Source organism: Xiphophorus maculatus, chromosome 5 (assembly GCF_002775205.1).
Source record: "Xiphophorus maculatus strain JP 163 A chromosome 5, X_maculatus-5.0-male, whole genome shotgun sequence".
In the NCBI taxonomy this organism is placed as follows: Eukaryota; Metazoa; Chordata; class Actinopteri; order Cyprinodontiformes; family Poeciliidae; genus Xiphophorus; species Xiphophorus maculatus.
In genome coordinates, this window is record NC_036447.1 from 28,740,822 (window position 1) to 28,768,491 (window position 27,670).

The 27,670-nt window shown below is 38.7% G+C and overlaps 1 protein-coding gene across 1 annotated transcript; it reads left to right on the top strand.

Moving 5' to 3' along the window:
- Positions 1-2,519: 2,519 nt before the first annotated feature.
- LOC102233532 (serine/threonine-protein kinase DCLK2-like) lies at positions 2,520-27,647 on the top strand. The gene is made up of 17 exons (XM_014473113.2): positions 2,520-3,332; positions 7,384-7,721; positions 10,376-10,505; positions 12,878-12,976; positions 13,522-13,569; positions 13,882-13,967; positions 15,783-15,870; positions 15,973-16,078; positions 16,664-16,721; positions 18,128-18,247; positions 18,330-18,476; positions 18,552-18,685; positions 19,271-19,348; positions 19,944-20,040; positions 20,976-21,056; positions 21,160-21,273; positions 24,069-27,647. Exons 1-17 carry the CDS (start codon positions 2,927-2,929, stop codon positions 24,687-24,689), a joined length of 2,751 nt encoding a protein of 916 aa, XP_014328599.1. The 5' UTR covers positions 2,520-2,926; the 3' UTR covers positions 24,690-27,647.
- Positions 27,648-27,670: the final 23 nt, after the last annotated feature.

Genomic DNA, 27,670 nt, shown 5'->3' on the forward strand with positions numbered 1-27,670 from the left:
TTTTAAAAAATATTTGTTTAAAAAAAATGAATTTAGATTTTTGCATCCCTACTATTTAAACACTAGAGGGCGAGACAGACTTATCTTCCTCTCTGAAAACCTTTCAAACTGGCAAGTGATGCCACTCCTAGTATATGTGTTTTGGATATTTCTTATGTATGTTATTTTTTATTAACATTGGAACTTATTTCAGTTCAGATATTCCCAGCATTAGTTTCAAAGGGTACAATATTGTTAGTATAGTATTGAACTATTTACATGTGCCTTGTAAATCTAGTTCTGAATCTGTATCTTTGCCACTAGTGCTCATTTATGTCATTTACTTTGAATTGGACACAGATTGCAAGTAATTTTCATTTATCAAAAAAAGAGCTCCATTAGTATTCCAGCTGGACAATAGTAGACAGTAGTAGAACAAAAACCCCTAAAAGGCTTATTGTGCAGTTAACATAACATTTATTTAGATTTTATAAGACGTTTATCATGAGGTTCGCTTTGTTGTTCTGTGCAGGATTTCCCTCTGCTGGAGGAAGACAATTCATATTAGGTTCCTCCAGGGTTTCCTCCCGGAAACGCAGCTGAAACAATGCATCCACAACCAACTGGCGTTTCCATTTGAAGCCTAAGGATATCTTTAGGAAACACAGTGGTGTTCTGCTTTCCCATGTCTGTATGAAATAACAAATGTTTTAGTATTTTAAATCATATGCATTATGTGTTGATATATTTTTATCTTCACAGATGTGATGCTCTTTCTCTGTTAATAAATTTAAAGTAAAAAAAAAAACATGGATCAACTTTTTAAAAAAAAATATTATGCATATTAGACATTTTGATTATTCAGAAAAAGGAAAAAAGAACAATAAAAACACAACTCATACCACACAAATACAGATAAATCACTTGGCCTGTACGTAATTTACTGCCAATACGGACAGATATTTTAAAAGCTGCAGTAAGTCACTTTTAAGAATTATTTTTCTTTTTTACATATTTGTTGAAACTGTCACTGCGTGACAGTAAAACACATCCAGCTCCTCTGCCTTCTTCTAGTGCTAACTAGAAGCAACCAATCAGAGCCGGGAGGCGGGTCTTAATGTTGACTCTGGACTTTCTAACCATCATCAACAGGAAATGTCTGATTTCTACAGTATGCGAATATGGAGGTGCCCAGGCTGTAACCCCCAGGAGACACAGCATTAGACTGTAGAGGGGGGAGTGTCTGTCCTGTAGCAGAGCTAATGTCCCCACATGCTGCCTGCCAGAATGCCTGTATGATTTTACACTTCCATAAATAAGGAAATCTAGTTCCCCAAGGCTGATTTACATTTGGGGCAGTTTGAAGACATTCCTGGTGTGTGTATTTCCTATAGATAAATGTATGCATTATGAACAATATTATCACTTAATAAAGTTCATTTGTATAGCAAATTTCAGCAACACAGCAATTCAAATGTGTTTTATATTGTGAAAGCATGAAAAACATCATAAACACATCGGACAGTCAACAGTTGTGAAATCCAGTAACAGACGTTACATTTTTTCCAAGTGCCATTGTCAAAATCGTCAAAATCATCAACACACATCAAATATTTTTTTAATCTGAGACATGAGTCCAAATTTTGTACCACAAACAAGCAAAAGTGGTATGACAATTTAAAAAATATCCTTGATTATGTTGGTCAATTTTCCATGTTTTATGGTTCGCAAGCAACTCTAAGCTTTAAAGGAACTCAGTGTTTCAGCTATTTTGTAGTTTTCTGGAAGTTTTATTGACTGACAGCACTAAGACCCTCCTCCTGGCTCTGATTGGCTGTTTTTGGTTGGGCGTTTCTTCAGACAGCCATAGTAGCACTGGAAGGAAGTGGAGGAGATTGATCTTTTCACAGATCATTTCTCTTATAATATATTGCCATAATATGGTTACACGTTTAACAAATATGGATAAACACACATTTCTAAAAGTTACAAAAGTATGTACATAATTTCTTTTTTTTCTGAAATAAATGCTTACCAGATTATTGCTACAACTAATCATGGATCTCATTTAAACTGATTCATGTTTTTACTTTGCACAGATACATTAAGAACATTCCATAATTTCATCCCCAAAATTGGAGCCCATACTTTTCCACGTTTTTCTGACAGTATTTTTAAATTGAGCTGCACTCTTGCATCTCTTACTGACAATTTCTTAATTTCATGTTAAATATTTTATTGCTTTGAATATCATTGATGATGGTTTAAAATAAATCAGATCCTAAAATAAAGTTTTGCTCTTAAAGTCTGAACTAAAACAAAACAAAAAGCATAGGCTAGTAACTCTGACCTTTTTGACAGTCACAAATACAGAAATGTGTTGTATTTTGCATCACTCATTTTTATCTACTGGTAAATCTTGTATTGTTTTTCAACATTGCGAATAATAATTATTATTATTTTACACCCTAGACATTTCTAATGGTGCATTAAGGGGCATTAGGACCCCGAGGCTGAAAATTCCTCCTCTGTGTCAGTATTGATCTGACAGGCTGTTCAGACAGTAAACCGGACAGGATGCGAGGAAAAGATCGCCTGAATGTTCCTCTTCTGCTGTGCACCTTTCCTTTTTGTGAAGTTCTATTTATTTCACAGAAATTTGTCTGCTAACTACGGACCCGCACTGTTTGACGCATAATTTATTTACAGAAGAGAAGAAGAGAAAAAAAAGCCTAGGTTTGGTGCCGTCGCATTTTTACGGCTTAAAGAAATCACTCCATCGCATCTGTCATTCATCATACAGCAGACTTTCAATAACCTCCGCGGCTGCTGACAGACAGACTCACTGTGTAAAAGCTGCCTTTGCTCTAAGCGAAACGGGCTCCCTCCACTCTCTGGGTAAAAGTTTATCATTTCTGTTGGACGGGCAGAAAGTGGCGGACGCGGCATGTCTCTGAGCAGAGGTATCGAAGTCGAGCATTTTGAGGAGCGAGGCAGGACCCACCGGACTCCAAAGACCAACTCAGGCACGGGGTCTCACACCAAGTCCAAAGGCGGCGGTCTCGCGCCCAGCCCGGCGCACAGCACGCACTGCAGCTTCTATCGCACGCGCACCCTGCAGTCTCTCACCTCCGAGAAAAAAGCCCGGAAGGTGCGCTTTTATCGCAACGGGGACAAATATTTCAAAGGTTTGGTGTACGCGGTGTCCAATGACCGGTTCCGGTCCCTGGGTGCGCTGCTCATGGAGCTGACGCGGTCCCTGTCGGACAACGTCAACCTTCCCCAGGGAGTCCGGATGTTGTACACGGTGGATGGGGGCAGGAGGATCACCAGCCTGGATGAGTTATTGGAGGGTAAGGTCGATGAAGAATTCACGGTCAAATTTCAGGACAGAAGATCCACATTATAGCAACTCCACAATACACCGATCTACAATGACCTAGATTAAATTCATTATTATGGCAGAAAAGGGTTTTTTTTTGTCCATGTAGGTAAAGATGCTAATTTAAAAATCTAATTGGCATACTTTGAAAGACTAGTTCCTCGTAAAGTAAAATTTTGTAGCATTTTGTGCTGAAAGTGTTAAATTCATGGTAAATATCCAAATATGAATATATTTATGTTAAATATCCAACATAAATAAATTAATTAACCAACAAATAAAATGAATTATGAAGTCTAAAATTGTCCTCCAAAAAGGTTCAGACCATGCACCAGACTGAAGACTTTTGTCATCCAATTCATGGTAGAAAGTCACCTAACTAAATGCAACTAGTCACTATTCACCTCTGCTAGCAAACCTCTGATGCCTTCACAGAGCATCTGGATTTATGAGTTTAAGTTACAAAGTTTGTATTGAAGTTGTTTCACTGAATTGTGTTATGGGATAGTAGATTAAACACAAATATAAACCACGTTATATATTATTAAAATTTGTGTCATTTTTATACAACTTAAATGTTATGCACTTGTCTCTTTGTTTACCATTTAAAATTGTGTGTCATGTGACTTAATGTAAAGATGTTCAAGGCATAGTAATAGTTTTTCACCGTATGTGTCTACAATTTGACATTTTCCTTTGATCAAATTATCTTTACTAAGATTTTTCCCCACATCTTTAGTAATTCACTGTATATGTTGAATCCAAAGAACCACATCATTGTTGACATATCTGCCCTGACATGTGACCTAGAGCCACACATGCAGATAGCCTCCTCCTTAATGGCCTGTCAATGTGCACAACTGTCAACTCACATCACAAGTCATTTAATTATCAGCAAGCCTGTGTGAGTGTGAATATACTGCGTGAACCACTTAGTGTATGCCTTTAAAGGTGTGTGTTTGTGTGTGTGTTTACGTACTTGGACTTTCCCAAGAGCTTCTTGGCTCCAAATTTCTTCCATTCAGGATTCCTGGTTTACAATTTGCCTGTAGCTAAACATACTCAGAACATAGCTGCACCATCAGGCTAAACTTAGTTTGATTTGTTGTCAGAAGGAGACCAAATGTCAATTCCTAAAGTCAGACAGAAAAAGAACCTGAGCTTTTACTTTTCCTTTCTTGTGCAATTGACACAACTCTGTGATTGATTATTAGTCCTGTCAATCCCTTAAACCAGGGGTGTCCAAACTTTTTGCAATGAGGGCCAGATTTGATAAAGTGAAGATGCCCGGGGGCCAATAGTTTGTTTGGACATTTTTTAACTACAAAAGTTTAATGCAAATACACACCATTATAAAACAATTTTCATTGTCACAATTATCTTTATTTTTCAAATGACAAAATAACCAAATATAAGCCACTCAGGCAGATGAGAATAACTCTAAAAACCCAAATTCTGCCTTTCATTCATATCTGGAGAGTCAGATAACATTTAACAAACTGTATGAAATACCTTAAATTTACATGAGTTTAAAAATATCTTTGCCTCAAGAACATTTTAAACAGGAGTAATAAGTAATGCAAAGTTGTCTATTATTATTAAATCTTAAAACAAGTGAATTTTGCTCGTCATTTACAATATATTTCAGAAAGTAATAGTTTGTCACATCTACAGGTTCATAACATCAACAGTAATAACCAAATCTTACTCAAGAGTTTAATAAAAATAAGTGCCATAAATCCAGGTGCATAAATGTTCGATTCGCTCTTCACTGCTGATAGTGACAGATGCTACCGTTCAAAATACTCAATTTCATGTCCTCAACTCTCAGTGCCACACTGTTACTGCCGGGCAAACATTTTTCTCAAATTCTTGCTTCTTCTCAGGGCAAAATGTTCTCCACCATTTTCATAACACAGTTTTGATAAATGTACCTCCAGTAAAAGGTTTGCCATGTTTAGCAATTAACATGGCCACTTCGTAGCTTGCTTTGGTGGTATTTTCTTTTGACTCACAGGCCCGCGCGAAGAATCGCTGTTGTGATGCCAGTGCAGCTTGGAGCTGCTTCAGTTTTTCAGCACGGTCACTTCCTGTTAGCTTGTTGTATGTGTTAGCATGTTTAGTCTGGTAGTGTCTCTTTACGTTGAAATCCTTAAACAAGGCAACCGTCTCATTACAAATTAGACAAGCACAATTGGCTTGATTTTCAGTGAAGAAGTATTATAATTCCCATCTCTCTTGAAAGCGGCGGCCCTCACTGTAAACTTTCCTCGTTTTCTTTGCAGTGGCCATGGCAGAAATGAGTGGAGAGGGGTTCGCTGCACGGAGGCAGAGACTGATAGTATTAAAGTGGTGCTGCCACCATTTGGTGAAAGGAGGAATTACAGTTTCAAGTTTTATGATTTATTTATTCTGTTTGACAGTGGAGGCGGGCCATAAATAATACATTATAAGACCGAAGCTGCGGGCCGTATGAAATCTGACCGCGGGCCGTAATTGGCCCTCGGGCCGGACTTTGGACATGCCTGCCTTAAACTATCTCATCTGCACTAAAGCCAGGCTACAGTCCATTGGAATGGAAAAAAAAGGTTTTCTGCTTGATGGTACCTCAGGATTCACTGACCTCTTACTGGAGTTATTATTGTATACTGGTTTATTTTTATTTCACCTCCTCCTAACTTCTGAGTCTCTGTGCTGCACTCATTTCCTGTACCAGTTCCCCAGAGACACTGTGAAGGATTTAGGCCAGCTCATGATCTACATACTAAAATGACACTAGTTTGGCATACATAGAGATAAAGTTATTTAGGATGCCAGTGGCTGTTTCTTAAGCCGAATCTTGATTTATTAATTTTTTAAGCAGTTTTCGTTTCAGTTTGAGTAATAAAAACTACACCTTTCCTTTGTTTACTCAGCCTTGGGACACATTAGTGTGCAGCCCAACACTCTGGCCCCACTGAATAGAGCCAGCTTGGACTTTAGTGTGCAAACCCAATCAAGCATCATTCCCCTGTGTGCCCCTTATGACTGGGCAGGATTTCTAAATGAAACACTTAACATTTAACTGCTTTGCTTGTAAAATATGCAGGCAGTATAACCGATACTGAACTGGTTTTAGAAAGAGCTTTTGTAGTTTTCTTCTGGTGTGGCCCATTTGTTGGTGTCGGTCTTGTTTAGAGCTGGGGTGACGTGCTCTATTTTACTAGTTTTAGAGAGAACACAAGCAGCAGTGTTCTGGATCAGCTGGAGCAGAGATTTTAGGCAGAGCGGTGAAGACACTGCTGCAGAAACTAATGTGACTAAAGTTAAGCACATGGATGAGTTTCTCTACAGCTTGCTGGGACTTTAGTCCTTTAATTCCACAAATGTTCTTTGTGGACAGAAGGTGACAGAAGGCTGACTTTGTAATTGTCTTCATGCGTTTCTAAATGTTCAGGTCACTTTTCAGATTTCGGTCCTGATCAGTAGCATCCAGCTGTAATTTCTGAATCTGTGCTGATTCTTAGTTATTCCTCTTTTGCTCCAAAAATAAATAGTTTAGTTTTGTTTCTAATTAGCTGAAAAAAGTTAACATAACATAAACATAGCAATCCATGGACTGTTAGGTTTTAGACAAGGCTGGTATAGTTAAGCAATTAGCTGTATGCATGTGAAATATATTTGGAAGTTTTGTTATTGTTAAACACTAAATACATTTGGCTGTTGTAGCTTATTTAATGATTTGGTGAACTTTACTCCCACATTACATATAATTTGTCAAACAATATAATTAAAACCCACTGCAATTGGTTAAAGAAAATACTTTCAGGCAAACAAGGTCATAATAAAACATTTTAAGTAAAGATACAACAATTAAGTTTGGCAACATACTTGGAAAAACAACAGTTACTTTGGTATTTTGGATTTGCTTGAATGTGGTTATGATGACTTGCCACATATCTTGTAATATTGTGTAGTAATAAGTACACATATCTGCAAAATCCATGTATTGATTGTGTAAAACTATTGGGGTTTTTTCCCAGGTGAGAGCTACGTGTGCGCCTCCAACGAGCCATTTCGATGCGTAGATTACACCAAGAATGTCAATCCCAACTGGACAGTAGGCAGCAAGACGGGTACATCGCGCTCCCTCACATCCCTCAACCAGTTAAAGAGCGAACTACAGCGGGAATCCAAGGAATTCATCAGACCCAAACTTGTCACGGTGATTCGCAGTGGCGTCAGGCCTCGCAAAGCGGTTCGGATTCTCCTCAATAAGAAAACGGCGCACTCCTTTGATCAGGTGCTCACGGATATTACTGACGCCGTCAAGTTGGACTCCGGAGCTGTGAGAAGACTTTACACTTTGGAAGGCAAGCAGGTAATGTCGCCAAATGAATCCTTTCCTCCTCTGGTTAATATGTGCTTCCGTAGTATCTGCTGAAAAAATCCTCCAAAGTCTAAATACAGGTTCAACTCAGTAGCATGGCTTATCGTCTGATGATAATGATTCAGTTTAAAAAGTTAACTCAAACTCATTTCACCGGGATTATATACTTGAAGTTTTTTTCCTTGGTAATGTGGCTCATTATGGCTTTTAGCCAGTAAATAAAATTATTTTTGATCCAGAAATATCAGCCTACTGAAAAGTATGTCAGTGCACTGTAGCGTGTAGGTTTTTTTTCTGCATTCCATTATTGGAGAAAAATGCAATGAGGTTGTGGTTCTGGAGAGCTGCTGGGGAAGCCAGCGTGGATCTAGTACAGGGTTTTAAAATCGTTTACATTGGCATCTCTGCTACCTCCCATATTTGTGTTGACAGCCCATTGTAGTTTAGGTCAGGAAATGTTTCTGGCCTATAAGGCACAGTGAAACAAAGGTCAGTAAAGAAAGCATTGCTACTTTTTCAGTGGGCATTTACCAAAATTAAATTTGCATCACAGTACAAGCTTGCCAGCATAGGGAAGCATGACGTGTTGTAGAGTTTCCTGATGGAAACTCGCGCTAATTTTAGCTACATTAGGGAGAAATCAGCTCTAAATGTTTGGGGATTGCATGTGGTGTTCCCCAAGGATCAGTGATTGGCCCGAAGCTTTTTGTTATGTAAATAAGCTATATGTGTAAATATGACAAGTGCATTATTTGTAGATGACACAAATATATTTTTATGTGACTGGCAAGAGAAAAAAACAGTGTAAACAAATAAAGAATTTAAAATTATTCCACAAGGCTCTGTGCTGCATCAAATTTCATCAAATATTTAAACAAAAATAAGTTTGTGCATAAAATTCTGTAGCTTAAATTACCAGTATTTCGTTAGTTGAACTCCCTGTTTGTTTTCTTAGATAAATAAAAAAAATCCAGAGAATTATTAAAAGTATAATTTAAAAAAATAAAATGAAATGGACAAATCGATTTTGAGCATTTGGAATCGATTCAGAATGTCCAGCAATGGTAATTGCGATTTTCTATAGAATGGATCTTTTTCCGTGCCTCTAGTGATCGAATCACCCAGGTCTCGTCTTGCTGTCATGCCTAAACAGAGTAAGAATTTCAGGCTTTTTAGGCCTCATTAGATATTTGAACTAATAGGAAATGACATGATTGATGTAATTGCTTCAAGAAAAACAGTTCACCGTCCTTCTGAGTCAGCACTTAGTATTAATCTGATCCTGACAATGTCCAAGAATCTCCATGGACAGGTTTATTTTTGACGTGTGTGACAAACTCTTTGGGCTCTTGGTATGGTTTCCAACCCCCTGCAGAACAGTGCAGCATTCAGCTGTCAAATTCCAGCATAAGAGCTCATGTAAAGAATGTGATGCACTTGTGCTTTGTAAAACCAAACCTTCTGCAGTAGCTAATTACAGACTAAGGCTCTCCCTTGCTTAGACTATAACTTTGCATGTGTTGCCAGTTAAAGAGACTAAGGCTTTGCCTTCGCTGTTAAAGACACTGGATATAAACATGAACCCACTAACATTTTAGCTCTTTTGATTCAATTACAAAACACCTTATTCGTCTGCAGTATTTTGTCTTCTCCTCCTTATGCTTAACTGCAGTCATTAATCTTTCCTAAGCCACCATCTCATGTAGTAGTCATCCTGAAAAATCAATCCCACACTCCCCTCCTACGCCATGTCCCCCTTTAAGAATCCATCTGCCCACAGATATGTCTTCACACACACAGGATAAGACTGTCAGCATGAGGATGTTCAAATGCAACGTGGGAAGTGGGATAATCAAGGGACCTTCTCGTTTGTCTTCCTCCTTGTCCACCTACAGCTGCAAAGGGATAATTTCTGTTTGTGTATGAGTGTGCCAGAGCGCAGTTTAATTATGTAAGTTTAGCTTCTAAATAGAGGGGGTGTGTGTGGTTGGTGTAAAAAAATAACAACTGTTTGGAGAAGCAGAGAAACTGATGATCACAGCTTGAAACAGTACAAAGACAAATTGAGACAATATGCATCTCAAACTTTGAAGTTGGCTTGGTTTTTTTTATACTTGTGGTTTGGGAAATTGCACACTTAAAGCTGCAGTGTGTAACTTTTTTTTATTAGAGTTTTGTTAAAACTGTCATTATGTCACAATAGCTTGGTATGAGACAGATCATTTGAAAAAAAAAAAGAGCTCCCCTGCTTTCAACCAATGAAATGAAACAACCAATCAGAGCTAGGAGGAGGGTCATAACACTGTCAATCACCATCGTGTATGCCATGGTAGTTAGAATAGCCACAGATGACTGCAGATTATCAGTTTTCCTATAAAAATAAGTTGATTTTCCACCACAACACATTGAGCATCATGTAAACAAAGTTTACTGACAGCACTAAGTCCCTCCTCCTGGCTCTTGTAGAAGCACATCGAAAAGTTTAATATTTTTGACAAGTGCTTTCTCCACTAGATTCCCACTAACAAATTTCAGATTTACTTACTTAAATTATTCTACATTATAATATAAAGCCCAACATTTTAAAACAGTTTTGAATTAATCATTACTCACATTAATCTTAAACATTGTTTCCTTTCTACCAGATTACCTGCCTGAAAGACTTTTTCGGGGATGATGATGTGTTCATAGCATGTGGTCCAGAGAAGTACCGCTATGCCCAGGACGACTTTGTGTTGGAGCATAGCGGTAAGGCCTCTACAGCCCTGATGACTGGTACGTTCTTTTAACATGCACTACTTACAAAAAGGCATTTTTGGCTTTCAAGCGAAACTTGAGTGAACTTTAAAAAGCACTACAATTTAAAGGTGAACTTAAAGTGACCTCCTCTAAATTTTTAAATGCACTTCTTGTGTTTTGTTACCTTTAGTTCTCTCTTAATCCAGGCTCTGGCCTCTGCAGCCTTCTTTTCCTTCTTCATTTAAGCAACGTGTAGTTTGTGTATTTTCTAATTCAAATGCCTTTTTTTTTTATTCATCCACTTCTGATTTCTGATCCATGTTATTCCAAATTCGAGAATTTTGTATGCTTGCTAGTACCAGCGTGTTTAATTTGACATCAGTGCTAGAGAGCTGACTCAAAGTCTCAGAACACAGGCAGGATGTGACCTGGTTTAGCAATGGTGTCCTTCAGTCGAGATGAAATCAGCTCCAGGGAAGGAAAAGGGAGTTTACTATTGCTGCTGTCTGCAGCAGTGACATCCTGTCTAATCATTATATTTGGTCAGGTTAGCTTACAGTCAGGAGGCATATCACGATGTGAAACTGCTACTCAGGTCAACTAACAAAACTCAGAGACACTTTGTAGCTTTCGCCCCACTTACACTCCTTTGCTCCACTTATAAGATTTATGTTTAAAGAAGCAAAAAAGATGCAGCGCTCCCTCCTTAAGCTAAAGAGACTGCTATTCTATTTCTAAATATTTCTAGCAATATTTTATCTGTGTAATATTCTAGTTTTTTCACCTGCACCAGTAACACTTGTGTATGTGTATATGGTCACATGTTTTGTTTTGGGGGAGTTTTGTATTTTTTCTGTGTACAACATTTTGTTGTCAATGTCAGTAGCAGCATTTCCATGGACCATATAACTGCACAATTTGACATTTCTAAAATAAATTCACGTAATGGAAACATGCCAATTAAAAAAAAAGAAAAGTTTTTCAATGAAAAGTTTTTCAATTGAAAAGTTTTTCAATGAAATGTTACTATTGAGGTGGATATTTGGCCGTATTGAACTTGGCTCATTTTGCAAAACTGGAATGGGAATACTTTTTTCACATCAAATAAGTCACATGATCAATAACCAAATTTTACTACTGGCAAAAACCACAAAGAAGATGATGAGAGGAAGTAGTTAGAGAGTCGTAGCATGGCATGTTTTTCAGTGACTTATCGCATGAACAAACTTGTGATTTTTATCGCGTTTCTTATATAATGGAAAAACAGCAATTGTGTTTTTCCAACATTAGCAGAATATTGACAGTTTTGTTCATGATTGTAATATAAACGCAGCCACTGTCATATCTTTGTGTAATGACAAAGTAAGTCCATCTCTACACTGGCCAAGCTTTATTACTTAACAAAAGTGCTGAAAGTGCTGAAATATTTTATAGCGCTGAGAAGCATATTTTGTCAATTTACATGTACATTGGAAGGGGTTGGGTGTGTTTTCATATATACAATAATTAGAAGAGCTTTGCAGGCTAAAAAGTGTAGCAAGAAAAATAAAACTTAGAAGTAGGGAGTTTGTACCCGCTGGGTTTCGAACCCCTGCTTTGTCTGTCTCGGTCACTTTGCCGCTGTGTCCTTGGGAAGACACGTCACGCTTGCCTGCTTTTAGTGGCCACAAATGGTGGCCCTGAAGGGCCCAATTGAGTAGCACCCTGACATATGTCAGTCTGCCCCAGGGCAGCTCCCTGGTAGTAAGCTACGATGTAGCTGTACAGGTGTGTATTAATGACTGAAGTGTCAAGTGCCTTGGAGTACTCAAACTTCATAAAGCACTATTCAAATGCCAACCATTTACCAACTACCAAACAGAAACGGCTACAGATAAAAAAATAAAAAAAATCTTACCTGCAACCTTTCAGAGGTAAATGGATTGTACTTGTACAGCGCTTTATCAAGCCCAGAGGACATCAGAGCACTTCACACTATATTCAGGCATTCACCAATTCACACAGCTGCCTTGGGGCAGTCTCAGACTGCCATGAAGTGTCTTGCCCAGCCACAGAGGATGGAGTGGGTATTGAGCCGGCAACCCTGGCTCAATACCCGGGGTAACCCGGGTATTGAGCCAGGTTAGCAGGTTTGTCCAAAGTTTGCAGGACAAACTCCTACTAACTTTGACACAATCATCCCCGAAGTTAAAAGTTTTATTCAAAATGCTTTAAATTCTTGTGTGTAGTATCTATGTGTTCTCGACTTTTCAGGAGTAAACATTGTTCAACACAGATTGTTAAAGTTTCTCCAGCAATGATAGAGTGTTGCATCTGGCATTCATAATGTTTCAGCACACATAAAATATATTTCCGCCCTACGATTGATGCCACATTGAGTATTTTATCTGCAACCTTTGCTTCCTTAGAATGCAAAGTCCTAAAACCATCCTACAGTCGATCTACTACTCCAAACTGGGCCGGTAAAAGCCCCAGACCTTCACGACGCAGCAAGTCCCCAGGGTCTGGTGAGAAACACTTTGATCCTTTGTTTTGGAACATATTTCTAAAATTGATTGTGAGAGTTTGACTAAAAAACGTTATTCTTTTGCAAAGCAAGATATTCTATTTTTGAAAATAGATTTGCACATTTAGCCACATAGTCGGTAAAGGCAGTTTTAGGCCCGATCAGCAAAAGCTCAATTGTCAAATCATATCATCACATGCTCTCTGACATATTTGACCCCTGTGACCTAATCAATAAGACAGTGTGTCCAATGACAGAAGACATGTTGCTGCATCTTGGCCTCCAGCACTGACAGTTTTTGGTAGAGGGTGTGGGCATGGTAATGGTAAGATCACTATGGTCAATCCCAATCCAGCCCCCAATAGGAATGCGCCCCAATATGTGGTGGCCATGGTCTAAAGCCTTCACAGCACCCCCTATAAATCTAAATAAATAAAACAATCATTTCCAAGCCATGCTTGGACTGTATTTATGTATTCATTTATATACTGCTCTGAGTTTAATTAACACATTTCACTGTTTATGTTTTTGTTATACTGACTGTAGCAAGGAAACCCATTCATCACTCCAGTTTGTCTTCAATCAAGTCCCAGGGTAATGCTTCAAACATTTCAATTTATTCTTTGAGTAGATTTGCAGTTGAAAACCAGATATTTACATACAAAGAATAAAAAGATGCCGTTTGTATGTTTCTTCAGCGTACGTAAAAGTCTGGTATCAACTGTAGCAAAATAAACTGTGTTTTTGAGATCTATCAAAGAAAAATATCTCTAAACATTTCTCTACAGTTTTCAGATACATTGCTGTAACAATGTTTTTGTATTTGTACCTAAAAGTGTGCTCCTTGCCTTGGAACATTTATTTTGTACTTTGACCTTTTGCCTCCTTTGTATGACCTTTCTACAGTAAACGGTGTCTCAGCTCACAGGTCCACTAAATCCTCCACTCCATCTCCCACAGGCCCGTCTCCACAAACCATCCCCTGTTTAAAGGTACAATAGACAGTAGCAGTACAACCAAAACACCCCATCCTTTAGATTGATCATATTGTGTTTTAACTCAGTATATTAATTGGCTCTCATACAGATGGTAACTCACTGGTTGTTGTTTTTTTAAGTTAAGTGGCCTCAAAACAGTTTTGAAAAGTATGTGCCTAGATCATTCTCATCTGGAGAAATGTACAGATAATTTAAAAAAATTAGAACTTGTGCTTTTTAAAATGACATATTTTTCCCCTTAGAAAATTATGTTTTTAGTAAAGGAGTCAAACTAACCAAAGCAGTCATTTGTTTAAATCTGGTGTATTGAACCAGGGACCTGTCCAACACATGCAGGACAGGATGAAACAGGGTGCGTTGCTGCTCTGTCATGTATTTTTGCCAGAATTTGAGATGATATTTCTTTAACCATGTAGTGACAGTATAGTATGAGATGTGTAATCAGTAAAAAGAAAAATCAAGCTTCTCCACCTCCTCCCTGAGCTACTATTACAATGTGAAGAAATGCACCGGTCCCGGTCATAAACAACCAGTCAGAGCCAGGAGGAGGGGCTTAGCGCTGTCAACCAACCTCGTGTACGCCACTCAATGTGTTAATGGTGGAAAATCAACTTACCATTGCAGGAAAACCGTTTAGCCGTCGTCATTGGTGGCCATGCTAACTAGCCTTAGCATTCACAGCAGGCTATGTTGTGGTGAACCAGCTGCAGCTTAGCAAAGAGCAAAGTAATGTGGTGAACACGAGTGTGATTAACAGCAGTAAGACACCTTCCTGGCTCTGACTGGTTGTTTCTTCTCCAGTAAGTACTGGGAGCACTGGGAGAAGGCAGAGGAGCTTGATTGTTTTTGCACAGATTGTCTGATACTGTCACGACATAATGATCATTTTAACAAATATGTAAAGTCCTTTTTGTTTTAAATAAAGGTTACGCCCTGCAGCTTTCATAACATTTTCAGAATGATGAAGCCACCAGGCGAACGTGTTCTGCAGTTTCTTTGTTTCTTTGTCAAAGATGCACCATTCCAAATGAATGTGTTGGCTATCGAGTTTTTGTGATGTACTGATAATTATGAAGATTTCTGATAAGAGAATAAAGTGAATGAGGACGCATATGAACGTTATGAGAATACCGCAGAGCACTAGCTTTCACTGTTCTCCTTCACTGGTTGACATGGATGAAAATATTTATTAAGAGAAAAAAAGCTTTTTTTTATGGGCCTCACAATTAAAGCATGCTTTGAATTCGCCCTGAATTCCTGCTGTTATGACTGAAAATTAAAACAATTCATTGCAATAACATGAGTTATGGTGTTATTTACTACTAATTGTAGATGTAATACAAAAATTGGTTGCCTGGTTTTAGACGTTTAACAGTAAGCAAGCTAATACTGCTGTGCATTGCAGCATTGACACAGTTAATGGGATTAGTAACTGTGACGCTTTAATGTGAAAGATTGAATTGGAGCGGATTTGCTCCAGTATTTCAGATTTGGCTGAATTTTTAATGGCTTACATTAAAAATGATATGAATTTATCTTTATATGACGACTTTAGCCTCACCTTGTTGAAGAAAAAGCCTTATGTCTCCATTTATTTAGAAGGAATCATTCATTTTATTACGTACATATTTATTTTTCCCAAAATTAATAAAACAAGTCTCCTGATTTGTCTCTGACATTAAGGCAACAGCTGGTAGAGGATTTTCAGCTGCTAAAATAGTTCTAATTTTATTCAACTATATACTTTTGAAATATTTTCCTTCTGTTAATACTGATCAGTCTCAGTACTGGTTTTGTTGTGCCCTACAGCTACCGCAGTCATTTCAAACATCATCCCCTGATGTGAATAGAAATGACTCCATAAATAATCACCTAAAGAAAACTGTGAGTCCAGAAGGTAAATCATCTAATTTATTAATCTGGAGTAGTTTTTTTTTTTTTTTTTTGGCAGAGCTAAATGCATATTGATGCTAAACTAATATTTGCCTCCACTTTTCAGTTAATGGAAACCAGTACCCAGCAGCCCCCAGCATCTTGGAAAAATACATTGTTGGCAAGGTGATTGGGGACGGGAACTTCGCTGTGGTTAAAGAGTGTGTGGAGAGGTGAGAGGATAACACTGGAAGTGTGAAATGTACATTAGTCAGCGGGGAATCAACTCCAGCATCACACGGTGGACAAAATCACCATTATGATGTCCAATTGTCTTTCTACAAGCTATAGAATGACAGCTTGTTCATTCAGAATTAGCACGCAGACTAAGAGGTTAAAACATTTATTTAAAATAGTTTTCATTACATTCGGTCTGTTTTTGCTGAACCAGTGGTTCAATAAATTTTTTTTGTACCAAGTTCCTCCTCACTGCTCACTCCATGCACTGCAATGTCATTATTTCAGACCTAGAATCAGTTGAGTTTTTTTTTTAAATATTCTAATCTGGAACAAACATCCAGAACATGCAAAACTGCTGAAAGGCTGCAGTTTTGTTAAAACAGACATTGCTGAAACTTTTTCATGTTGATTGGGGTGTTTGGGATCCGTCTTGGATCATTACTGACGTATTTGATTCCTGCTGAGTCTGTCCGTTTCTGCACCACATATTTTAATGACGCTATCTTGTGAATGGCACGTTTTATGGTTGCTTTAGTGCCATTTTTAATGTTCCCTCTTATTGCTCTGTTTCTGTTCAGGTCCACTGGGAAAGAGTTTGCTCTCAAGATCATCAACAAAGCCAAATGCAGTGGAAAGGTTTTTCTTCTGAACCGTTTTTATTATCTTCCTTTAATTTAGTTTTTATATGCCCCAGAATGACACACAAACACTTAAAGAGTTGTCGTATGTCTGCGTTCATCTCTGTGTTATTAAGACCGACGGGTATAACTGTATCGCATGACGATCTTTGATCCCTACAGGGCATGTTCATGAACAAACACTGACTGACACGCACCAAGTGATTTGGTTAAACTTTAGCTTCAATAACATAAAGCCACATAATTTTTAAAGGTTAATCAGTAATACTTTTATAACAAATTTATGGCAGATCATGATTTCTCGGTTAATATCAAGTTGTGATAACGGAGACATTTTGAATAATGTCAACTTTGTATTAAAAGTGTCATGATTTACCGAATGACACTTTATGACAACAGTCATAAATATTCATGAAGACTTACTCATATTCATGACAGGTGTTATGTCATGTTTATGACAGTGTTATGACAGTCTGATTCACAACCCGTCAAATAAAGTGTCACCCAGATTTTTTTGTTTCAGATTGTCTTTTTTTTCAAAATAAAGAAATACAAGTCGCTGATTTTAGGAGGATTTAATTTATAAAATGGAAAAATGCTAAATGCTAAGATCATACCAAAAGTCAATTATGGCGGTGTTTATATTTTGGTATGATTTGTATAGTCATAGTCTTGATTTAGATAAAGCGATGTGACCCTTAACTGCTGAAAAACCCTCCAATATCACTAAATAAAAATAAGTCTTCTATAGTAAAAAGCTAATTCCCAGGTATCATCAGCTGTGTTTCCATTACAAATGTGTGCAAAACTTAGTTGATATTTCGCTGTTGATAAAACACAATTTTGCAGTGTGCTTTTTCTACTAAATAAGAAATGCTATTAAATTCACATGTGAATAAGTTTGTTCATGCGATAAGTTGTTAAACAACATGCAGCGCCGTCATCCTCCTACTACTTCCTGTTTTCTTTTTCTTTCCGCCAGTAATTAACATCCGGTCGTTGATCACGTGACTTGTGATGTGAAAACAATGTTTCCATTGCAGTTTTGCAAAATATACTAATACAGCCCAAAAAAAAAAAACATCTAGCAAAAAAACATTTGATAGAAAATTGCAGAGTTTTTTTTAATTGCCATGTTTCTATTAAGCAAATTTGGTTTTGTAATTCCAATTTGTGCCACTGTATGGTCAATGGAAACGTAGGAACTAATGTCAAAACTGGCACAACCAGTTATCTGATTTATTAATTTTATTTCCTTAAACACAGGCCCAGGTTTGTTAGTTTATTCTTCTCAAAAAAAAACTTAACTATGACAAAAAAAGGAACAATAACAAAAAAAAAAAAAAAAAGACTAAATCTGTAAGAAATGCTTTTCTACATTCACATGTACACTCTGTGCTCCAGGAACACCTCATAGAGAATGAAGTTGCTGTGCTGCGCAGAGTGAAACACCCAAACATCATCATGCTGATCGAGGAGGTGGACACGCCCTCTGAGTTGTGTCTCGTTATGGAGTTGGTTAAGGTCTGTCGGAGGTATAAATTAGGCCAACATCTGGTTTTGCGTATGTTTGGATTTGTAACGTTTCTCTTTAAATTCCTCCCAGGGAGGGGATCTGTTTGATGCCATCATGTCCTCAGCCAAGTACACAGAGAAAGATGCCAGCACCATGGTCTACAACCTGGCTGCAGCGCTGCTGTATCTGCACAGCATCAACATCGTCCACAGAGACATTAAACCTGAGAACCTGCTGGTATTACGCAATCTCTAAAAAAATACAACAAACATATCTCTTTTTTTCTTCTTACAACTGGGCGTTATCTTACAGGTGTTTGAGGATCCAGGTGGCTTCAAGTCGCTGAAACTCGGAGACTTTGGCTTGGCCACAGTAGTGGAGGGGCCGCTGTTCACTGTCTGTGGAACCCCAACATACGTGGCTCCAGAGATCATCGCCGAGTCGGGGTAAGCTGGAGGTTTCACTCGCAGTAGCGGCGTTTCCATTAAGAAACAGTTAAAATCAGACGTAAATCAGTTTGTTCTTGCAATGAGTCACCAAAAAACATGCGGTGCCATCATCCTCCTACCACTTCCTGTCATCTTCTTCTTCGCGGTCTGCACCAGTGGCAGCATCCAGTTGTTGATCATGTGACTCGTGTGATGCAAAAAAGGTGTTTCCATTGAAGTTTTGTGAAATAAACAAATTTTGATACAGCCAAAAGAAATACCTCATCTTAGCGCCAAAACTTTATGTCGACAAAGTTTTTTTAAATTGGTATGCTTCCACTAAACACATTTATTTTCCAAATGTCAAATTGCGCAACTACAATGGTCTATGGAAACACAGTGGAACATGTGTTGAGATGTCAAGTAAAAAACATTAGCATGAAAATTTTAATGTAAAAGAAATTATGGTTCTATCAGTAAAAAAGGATAACAGGCGTCACCATTTCTTCATATTTTTCCTATTGTTGCTTTAATTTGGTATACTAGAACAATGTTAAAAATATGTTTGTTTGTTTTTTATACATCTTTGCTATTTTCTCCCAGTTATGGTCTTAAAGTGGACATTTGGGCTGCAGGTGTGATCACCTACATCCTATTGTGTGGCTTCCCTCCATTTAGAAGGTTAGTTCAGATCTATTTATATTCCTTGAACTTTATAATTATAAAAAGGGAAATGTAGATTACTAGGGTTTGATTTATCATCAAAATGTTAAAGTAAAGAATGGCTTGGGTTAACATTCTTCTAATGCATGTTCTTATCTTAATTTGGAAAGTTCCTTTTTTCTTCTTTTTTTAAAGAACATGTAGATTTTTATAAAAGCTTTGTGTTGAATCACTTTTATTTGCCGTTTTGGACTGTCACATCAATTTCTAGTCTTAAAATTCAGCTTGTGCATTTAAAAAAGTGGCTTGTTGTATTATTCCTTTTGGTTGGATTTGTGTGGACGTGTTTGTAAAAACAATTGGATATCATCTAATTAAACGTCTTAAAAAACAATATTTAAAAGTATATATGTACATGTTTAAAATAAATATGATTGTATACAAATAAGTACATAAAAATAAGAACAAATGAATACAATAAAGTTAAATGTTTTTAATAAATTAATAACATCTTGAAGTCAAATAACCTGTGAAGCCTGGTGTATTATCATGTAGGCATCACTTAAGGCAGCATTTAGATGTTTATTAATAAATCCTCTGTCTTTTAATAAAGTGAGAATAATCGGCAAGAGGAGCTCTTTGAACAGATTCTTCTCGGGAAACTGGACTTTCCTTCTCCTTACTGGGACAACATCACTGACTCGGCTAAGGTTGGTACACAACACTCTGCTAAAGTTTGAGCAACCTTCAATATTTGGGATTAGTTTTTTTAGGTTCCGTGTCCATAAACAATAAAAATAGAATCTGTGACAAAAGGCAATCTCTCACCAGAAACGAGCCTGAATTATTCCAACAGGGACCCAACAGCCCATATCAACGGGCCTGGTACCTCATACTCCCAGAGTTACCCCTTTTAGACCACAATGCATCGCTGCTCCATCACCATGTCTCCTTATGGCTGTGTTTCTCCATTCCGGTCCTCAGGCCTCCTGCCCTGCATGTTTTAGGTGTTCCCCTTCTGCCACACACCTGGATTGAATCTGTGGTGATTAACAGGCTTCTGCAGTACTTGATGACTGCAGAAGAGGTCATGCAAACATTTGGATCAGCTGTTCTGAAATAGAGACACATCTAAAACATGTGGCGCAGGACTGAGGACTGGAATTGAGAAGCACTGCCCCAGAGGAACACTCCTTCTCCGAGTCTACAAAACACATGTAGACTGGTTGGGTGAACGCTCCAGGACCCTGCTGAGGCCATAGAGCTGGTCCAGAGGTCCAAGGAAGAAAACCAGGCACAGAAATCTGTTTTTCACTGGGTTTTGCCATTTTGTTGTACATTATGATACAATAAACCAAGCTGTGGAGAACAAAAATGTTAGGCACAGCTAATCTATGAACAAGTGGGTTTTTGTTCAGTTGGTTTTCTTGTGAGTCTCTACTTCTGATGTCTGTGCCACTTTTACTTCCAAAGGAAAACAAGCAGAAGATAAACCTAAGTATGTACATTTAATGCGGTATAAAACACATCCCCAGTGGCAAGTATTTGCAGTAGCTACCTCTCATTAGGCTACGTTTGTGAACGACCGGTTTAAAAACACTTAGATGTAGACTGGAGCTAAACTACCGCTCTGGTTTCTATCCAGGATTTGATCAGCAGGATGCTGCAGGTGAATGCAGAGGCTCGAAGTACGGCAAAGGATGTCCTCTCACACCCCTGGGTCACGGTACTCCCAGAGAAAACATTCCAGTCTCTCTGCATGCATCCTCAATGACAGCCTGACACATGGTGGAGTTTCTGACTGAAGGCCGTCTCTCTGCTGCACACAGCATGACGCAGTGAGGAAGACCAACATGAAGACGGAGGTTTCAGGTAAACTGAAGACGCACTTCAACACGGCACCGAAGCAGAGCAGCACCACAGCTGGAGTGTCCGTTATCATGGTAAGCCGATGAATGCATCGTCGACCCGAACATGTGGAAAATATCTCTAAAGCTCTTTCTAGATGTTCTGAAAAATCTTCTTACCGTACTTAAGCCTTGACATGGTTTCATCAGAGCTGACATGCAGCTGAGGAGGACGGTGAATGTTTGACCCCAATTCCAAAGACTTACTTGGACAAATTTCTTTTTTCCCCCCTTATCATCCAAACGGGCTATAATGCCGACTTCAGCTGCTGTGAATGTATCTGGCAGAATTTTAGGGATGAAAAGAGAAAAAGTTGCAGACTGGACAGCTGAGTACTCAGTCGTTCCTCACCTTTTCCCCTTACTGTCCTGAATGTTCTCCTTCCTCTCATTCTGTAGGACTGACACACTGGAAAATAGCTCAACATGTTGTTGTGAATCTCATTTGACAGTTTGAGGTTAAAATCCAGGTTGAAGGCGCCTCCTCCTCTTCCTCCCTCACACCTGATCCAGGACTACAGAAATTCAGATTTTTACCTCTTCCTGCACTTCTGATCCCTTTCACCTCCCTCATCCTGACTCCCATCTTCCTCTCAATCTTCTTCATCACCTTTTTAATTGATCACTCACCTCTCACTTTCCCGTCCTTTGACATTATTTGTCCTCATCTTTGGCATTTCCAGTAACTTCTGCCTCTGTCCCACTGACGTCTGAAGCTTCCTAATTGCAACTCTGCTCCTACACTCACATTTTTCACCATTTCTTGCCTTAAACAAACGACATTCTTGTTTTATGAGTTGACATAAACAGTGTGCTTTGCTTTCCTCACTATGATGCCTTAGTGAGTTTAGTTGGGCCCTAGGATTTCTGGACTGTGGAAAATCCAGGAGGAGTTGAGGAATTTACTAAACAAATGGAATCCACATGAAACATGGAATTTCATGGAATAAGCTGATACACTCTTTGGATTAATAAATATGATTAATATATGGAGTTCAGAGAAGAATAAAACAGAATTTGGAAAATTATAAAGGGCCTTTGCTGAGGTGAGTTGGCTTAAGTTTGTGTTTGTTTTTAATTATTGGTACGTCGTTGCCACCTTGAGGAGAAAAACAGGAAATGCTTTGAAGTGGCCAAAGATCTTAATAGTCACTTTGGATTCGTGCAGATAGATTCAAAATGACTGTTGGCTATTTGGATTTCAGTGGTTTTGTATTTCTGCTTGTTGTTTGTTGTATATTCATCATGTCTTGCATGTTCTGTTTGGTTCTCTGAGTTCATTATCGTCTTAAAGGTGTTGCCATACATGTTCACTTTTTGTATTTAGTTTCTTAGTTTCTTCTTGTGTTCTGTTCTTTGTGCGTTTTGGATTTTGTTCTTTTAGATCACTGTTGTTCTTTTGTTGTTTCTTTAAATCCGAGTTCAGTCTTTGTTTATTATAAACTCTCCATTAATCTGCCAGCTTTGCTGCCTTTCACAGCTGTTCTTTATTGCCTGATTTCTTCACCAACATCCAATCCCATTCTTCCTCGGTGTACATATACTGTAGCTCACTGATTTCATTGTTTAATACTGGATCCTTCGTTGCTCTGCTTGTCCTGCTATCCCAGTGATTTCATTTGCAAATTCCCTTTATTATTAGCAAAACTCAGTTTAGCTCCATCATTCTCAGAGCTTTTCTTTCACATTTTATAAAAATTGTTTTTGTATTGCTTGCGGTGTGGAAGAAAAAAAAAATCTAGTAACAATTTAAATAATTGATAAAATGTGACTCACCTTCAACAGGGCTCCTGCAGGTTAAACTCAAGACCTTTTAGGATGATCAGGAATGAAGTTTCAGACCAACACATTCCCAGAAACATTCAAAAGATCATAATAATGAAGAAATATTTTATTGTTATAAATTTAGTTATCAAAGTTCAAGCTTGTTAGAAACTTTACTTTATCTTAATAATAAAACAGACAATCAAAACATCTTAACCCAAGTAATCTGTCTACATACAGCCTCAGCCTCTATGTGTCTGAGCTTCACCTCCTTTAGCAACAATCACAGTTTCAAGGGTTTTTCAAGGACAATGTTTTCTTTTTGCAAAGTGACAGAGTAATCTGGGGCTTGGAGAATAAAAAATAGAATGAGGACAACAATGTCGAGGCTAGAAGAGGACAAAAGTCACTAAAGACAATCTGGTTTTTACCTCTCCACTTTTCTTTCCTCTTAATTCCTACAGTTCTGCCTTCCTGCTGTTTTTCTTCAAACGTACTTACTTATTTTTATCACCATTTGTAGTTTTAACATCTAAGTTTGATTATACTTATGATTATGTTGTTATAAAAACAACAAACATTTTGACTGTTTACAAAGGTCACTGTGAATTAAAACAATATTTTTTTTGTTGTGATATCACACCGTTTTATGTAAATTTCACCATATTTTTTTGTACAGTGTAAGTTACACAGGATTTTATTATTTGTGATCTACACTTAAATACTTTAGAAAAATATATTTTCCTCTGCTTCACAATTATACACTGTATGTCAGTCTAACATAATATTTCATAAGATGGAATTCAGTTTTTGCTAGCAACATGAAAATATGTAAAAAAAAACAAAAAAAAAAAACCTTCAAGGTGTTTTAGTTCTGTAAATACCAACCTGGTACATTTTGTGTTTTGTCTATGCCACTTAATTTTTAAACTAAACTAAAAGTTATATATTTGGTGGTTAAAAGAAAAAAAGAAATGTAATTGAGACCATTTGTTTGGTGATTTCGAGGTAAGCTGTTTTATGTTGCTGTGTTGAAAGGAACCTACTGTGTCCGTCTGTTTTTGCAGAACACGGCTCTAGATAAGGAGACTCTTAAGCTCTACGCTCTGAGCTCTTCGGAACCGCACATGGAGCCAAGCTCAGACGTAGAGAACATCTCGCCTGCTCTCCCAAGCGAACTGGCTTCTCTCACTAAACAAGTATCGTGTGACAAAGATCCAAACTCCACAGAGTCTGTTTTCCCTGCTCATCCTGGGGACCGTCGGCGGACAGAGCCTCTTCCTGTTCCTGCACGTTTGCTTTCCCCCTCTGCTGAAGCTTTCCTTCTTTCCTCCCCTCCGGAAAAAGAGACGCCTCCTTCATCACTCTTTCTGACTCCATGCACATCCTTGGATCCCTCCTCGCCCTCTGCTCTTCATCTTTTCTCTTGCGTGACTCCCTCTTCAACCCCATCGTCTGCCAACCATCCTGCCCCAGACCGCTCCTCTCCCACCAGCCAGACGTCCCCGTGCCCCATCTCCCCACTCCCACCGTTCGTTTTCTTCCCACTCTCTTCTCCATCAAAACAAGCTCCCACCTCGCCGTCTTCTGTCCAGCCGACTCTGTTCCCTTCTCCTCCCTCCACGCCGCCGGCTGCTCCCCTTCCCTCCTACCCTCTACTAGCTGAAGAACTTCTAGAGCAGATCTAAAATCCTGATGCGTTCCAGTCCAGATGGAGCCACAGCATTACGTTGTGGATCAAGAGGACAAACCGTCACAGTGTGGATTTCTCAGCAGATGTGAACTGAGCCAGAGACTCTGGTGGCAGCAGGATTCGTCCAGATGCTTCGTAGAAGACTGAGGAGTCTGGATGTACATCATGTTTATTTATTAAAATGCAGACTATCGTGAGTTTGTTAGCACTCTGAGGTAATATATTACTGTATCTCATCAAGCTTTTCTTTTTGGACCTCTCTTTGCTTTCCTGTAGTCCACTAGTTTAGTTTAAGGGGAAAAAAAGTTGAATTATGAGCTGTTGTTGCTTCAGCAGATAAAGTTGAGTTTGTTTCTGATACGGACGTTCCAGCACATTTAACCTTTACTCCATTGTTGTTTTATTCGACATCAATAGTTCAGTCTTCCTGGTTAATAACAGTTACAATTCAGTTTAACTTGGATGAAGTAGCGCAAAGTTTAATACCAAGTAGTCAATAAAGAAATCTGTCCTTTAATCGGCTCTTACTTCTGTGCGTTTCTTTCAAATGAAGACGAGCAACAATCAGGTTGATTCTGATATCTAGTTTTGTTTGAGGTCAGATCTGATGATTCCAGTTTAGATTTAACCTGATTTTTAAGGACAATCAGAAAAGATTGTCTTCAAATGATCTGATTTGAATAGCACTTTACCAAGTCAGAAGAGCTTCACATTACATTCACACACTGATGGTGATGAGCTACATTGTAGACACAGCTGCCCAGAGGCAGTTTTAACAGAAGCCAGGCTGCCATGCACTCCATGCACCGGCGCCACCAGGTGGTCAGAGGGTCTGTTGCCCCCTCTGACCGCCACTACCAGGCAGGCCGGGTGAAGTGTCGTGCCAAAGTACACAATGACTTAGATGGGGGTTCAAACCTGCAACCCCCTGGTTACAGGACAAACTCCTACCTACTGAGCCACTGGCGCCCCTATAACATATTTACAAACTATTTGTGTAAAAATGTATCAAATATTGACGATGAAAAGGGAAAAAAATGTCAGGTTCGTTGATGGAGATCCATGTTGTGAATCTTGCTGGGTGTTAAAGGCGTAATAAGGTCGTTGTTTATGTATCAAAGCATTCGTCAGGAACCTTTACCAAAGTGCGTCGACATGTTCATGATGCATTGCCACGCGTGTATGTAGACCTTAACAGAGCGCCTGTTGCATTGGGCTAGCTACTGTATAATTAAGTTCTAACAACTTCTTAACAGTTTCCACTGCTTTTTCAATGATGTGTGCTTTAATTTCAATACCATAAAAATGACAACATTGCTCAAAATGTTGTGTTTTCCACTGAATTACCTCTGCTAAATGAACAATCAGATCAAATGTGATCAAAATAATTTTACAGCGCCCTCTGCTGTTAAGCAAATAGAACTCCACATACCAGTGGATGGAAGTAGAGTGGATATACAAAGTCCACACGTCTGTAGGTGAGGTTTGACCACCTGGTCAAATTACGACTCCAGTCTCATCCATTCTGGCTCCAACATCCCACCAATCTACTTTCTCAGCTATCAACATGTTTCTAAAGCCCAATAACAATATTTCCTCATCCGTTAACATCACCAAGTGCAATAATTTTCAGTCTTTCAGGCCAAAACTGATAGTATTTATGATTCCCTTGTTCTCCCCTCTGCTCCCTGCAGCTCCAGTCAGCAGATCTCATACTTCACTCTAATCTCCTCTCTTCAATCTCCTAAACTTTTGTTCGGTATTAATACTCCCACCTGCTCCTCGGATCCCATTCCTTCCCCTCAATCTATCCCCTGGTCTTACTTCTGGATCTGTTCCACTGTCTCAATCTGGCACCCATCAGCCCAAAACTTAAAAACTTAAATCTGGTCCTGTCACTGATAACGTCATAAACTTCCATCGAATTTTCCCTTTCTTGAACGTGTCATAACTAATCAACTTCAGACACACCTCAATAGCCTGTTTGAACCATTCAACACAACACCAAAACAGCTCTTATCAAAGTTACCAATGATCATCTCTTTTCCTTTGACTCCAGCCATCCCTCTGGATCTCACTACAGCTTTTTAGACCATCAGTCACTCCACCCTCCTGTACCATCCCAAGTCTGAACTCACTGGCTCTGTTCTGTCCTGGTTTCAGTCTCACCTCACAAACCAGAAACAGTTTATTTACTCATATCAACCGTTGCATCTCCTCCATAGCTCCTCTATCCCAGGGTTCAGTGCTTGGTCCTCTCCTCTTCATCCTCCATCTTGGTGACATCGTCAGTCAACATGGCCTTCCTTTGCTACACAGTTGACCTACAGATTTAGATTCCCACCACATCCAAAAACCTCCACATCCACTCCACTGACACCAAAACCTGGATGAAGCACAACTGTCTCAAACTAAACACTGACAAAACTAACAAGATCCTCACTGGCTCAAAAAGTGTCACCAAGTCCACTCAAAACTTCTGCCTGAACTTTGACACCATCACTCATCTGTAATCTTGATATTCTTTTCATTCAAAACATACATCAAATAACCCAGATTGCTTTCTTCCATCTCAGAAATGTGGCACAACTTCATCTTTCACATCCAGAATTGAAGAATGGAATATCATCTTGCATGGTACACTATCCAAAAGCACTCAACAAACTGCAATACATCCAAAACCAACACACCCAGCCTCTCTCCCTCCGCTCCTTCGACATCTTATGTTCGTCCCTTATGGAACGAAGCTCTGAACCTGGAGAGACGGAACCTTCTTCATCGCCGGCCCAAACCTCCAGAACTCACCGGCCTAACTGCTCCACGGTTCAATCTCCCCATCTTCAGGAACAAACTCAAAAATGATTACATTTGCTCTTTTTGTGTTTTTATGTGTAATGTTGCATTGTTTAATTTTATATTGTAGCACTTCTGTAAAGCCTCATTGAGTACTTAGAAAGGCATCATACAAATTAAATA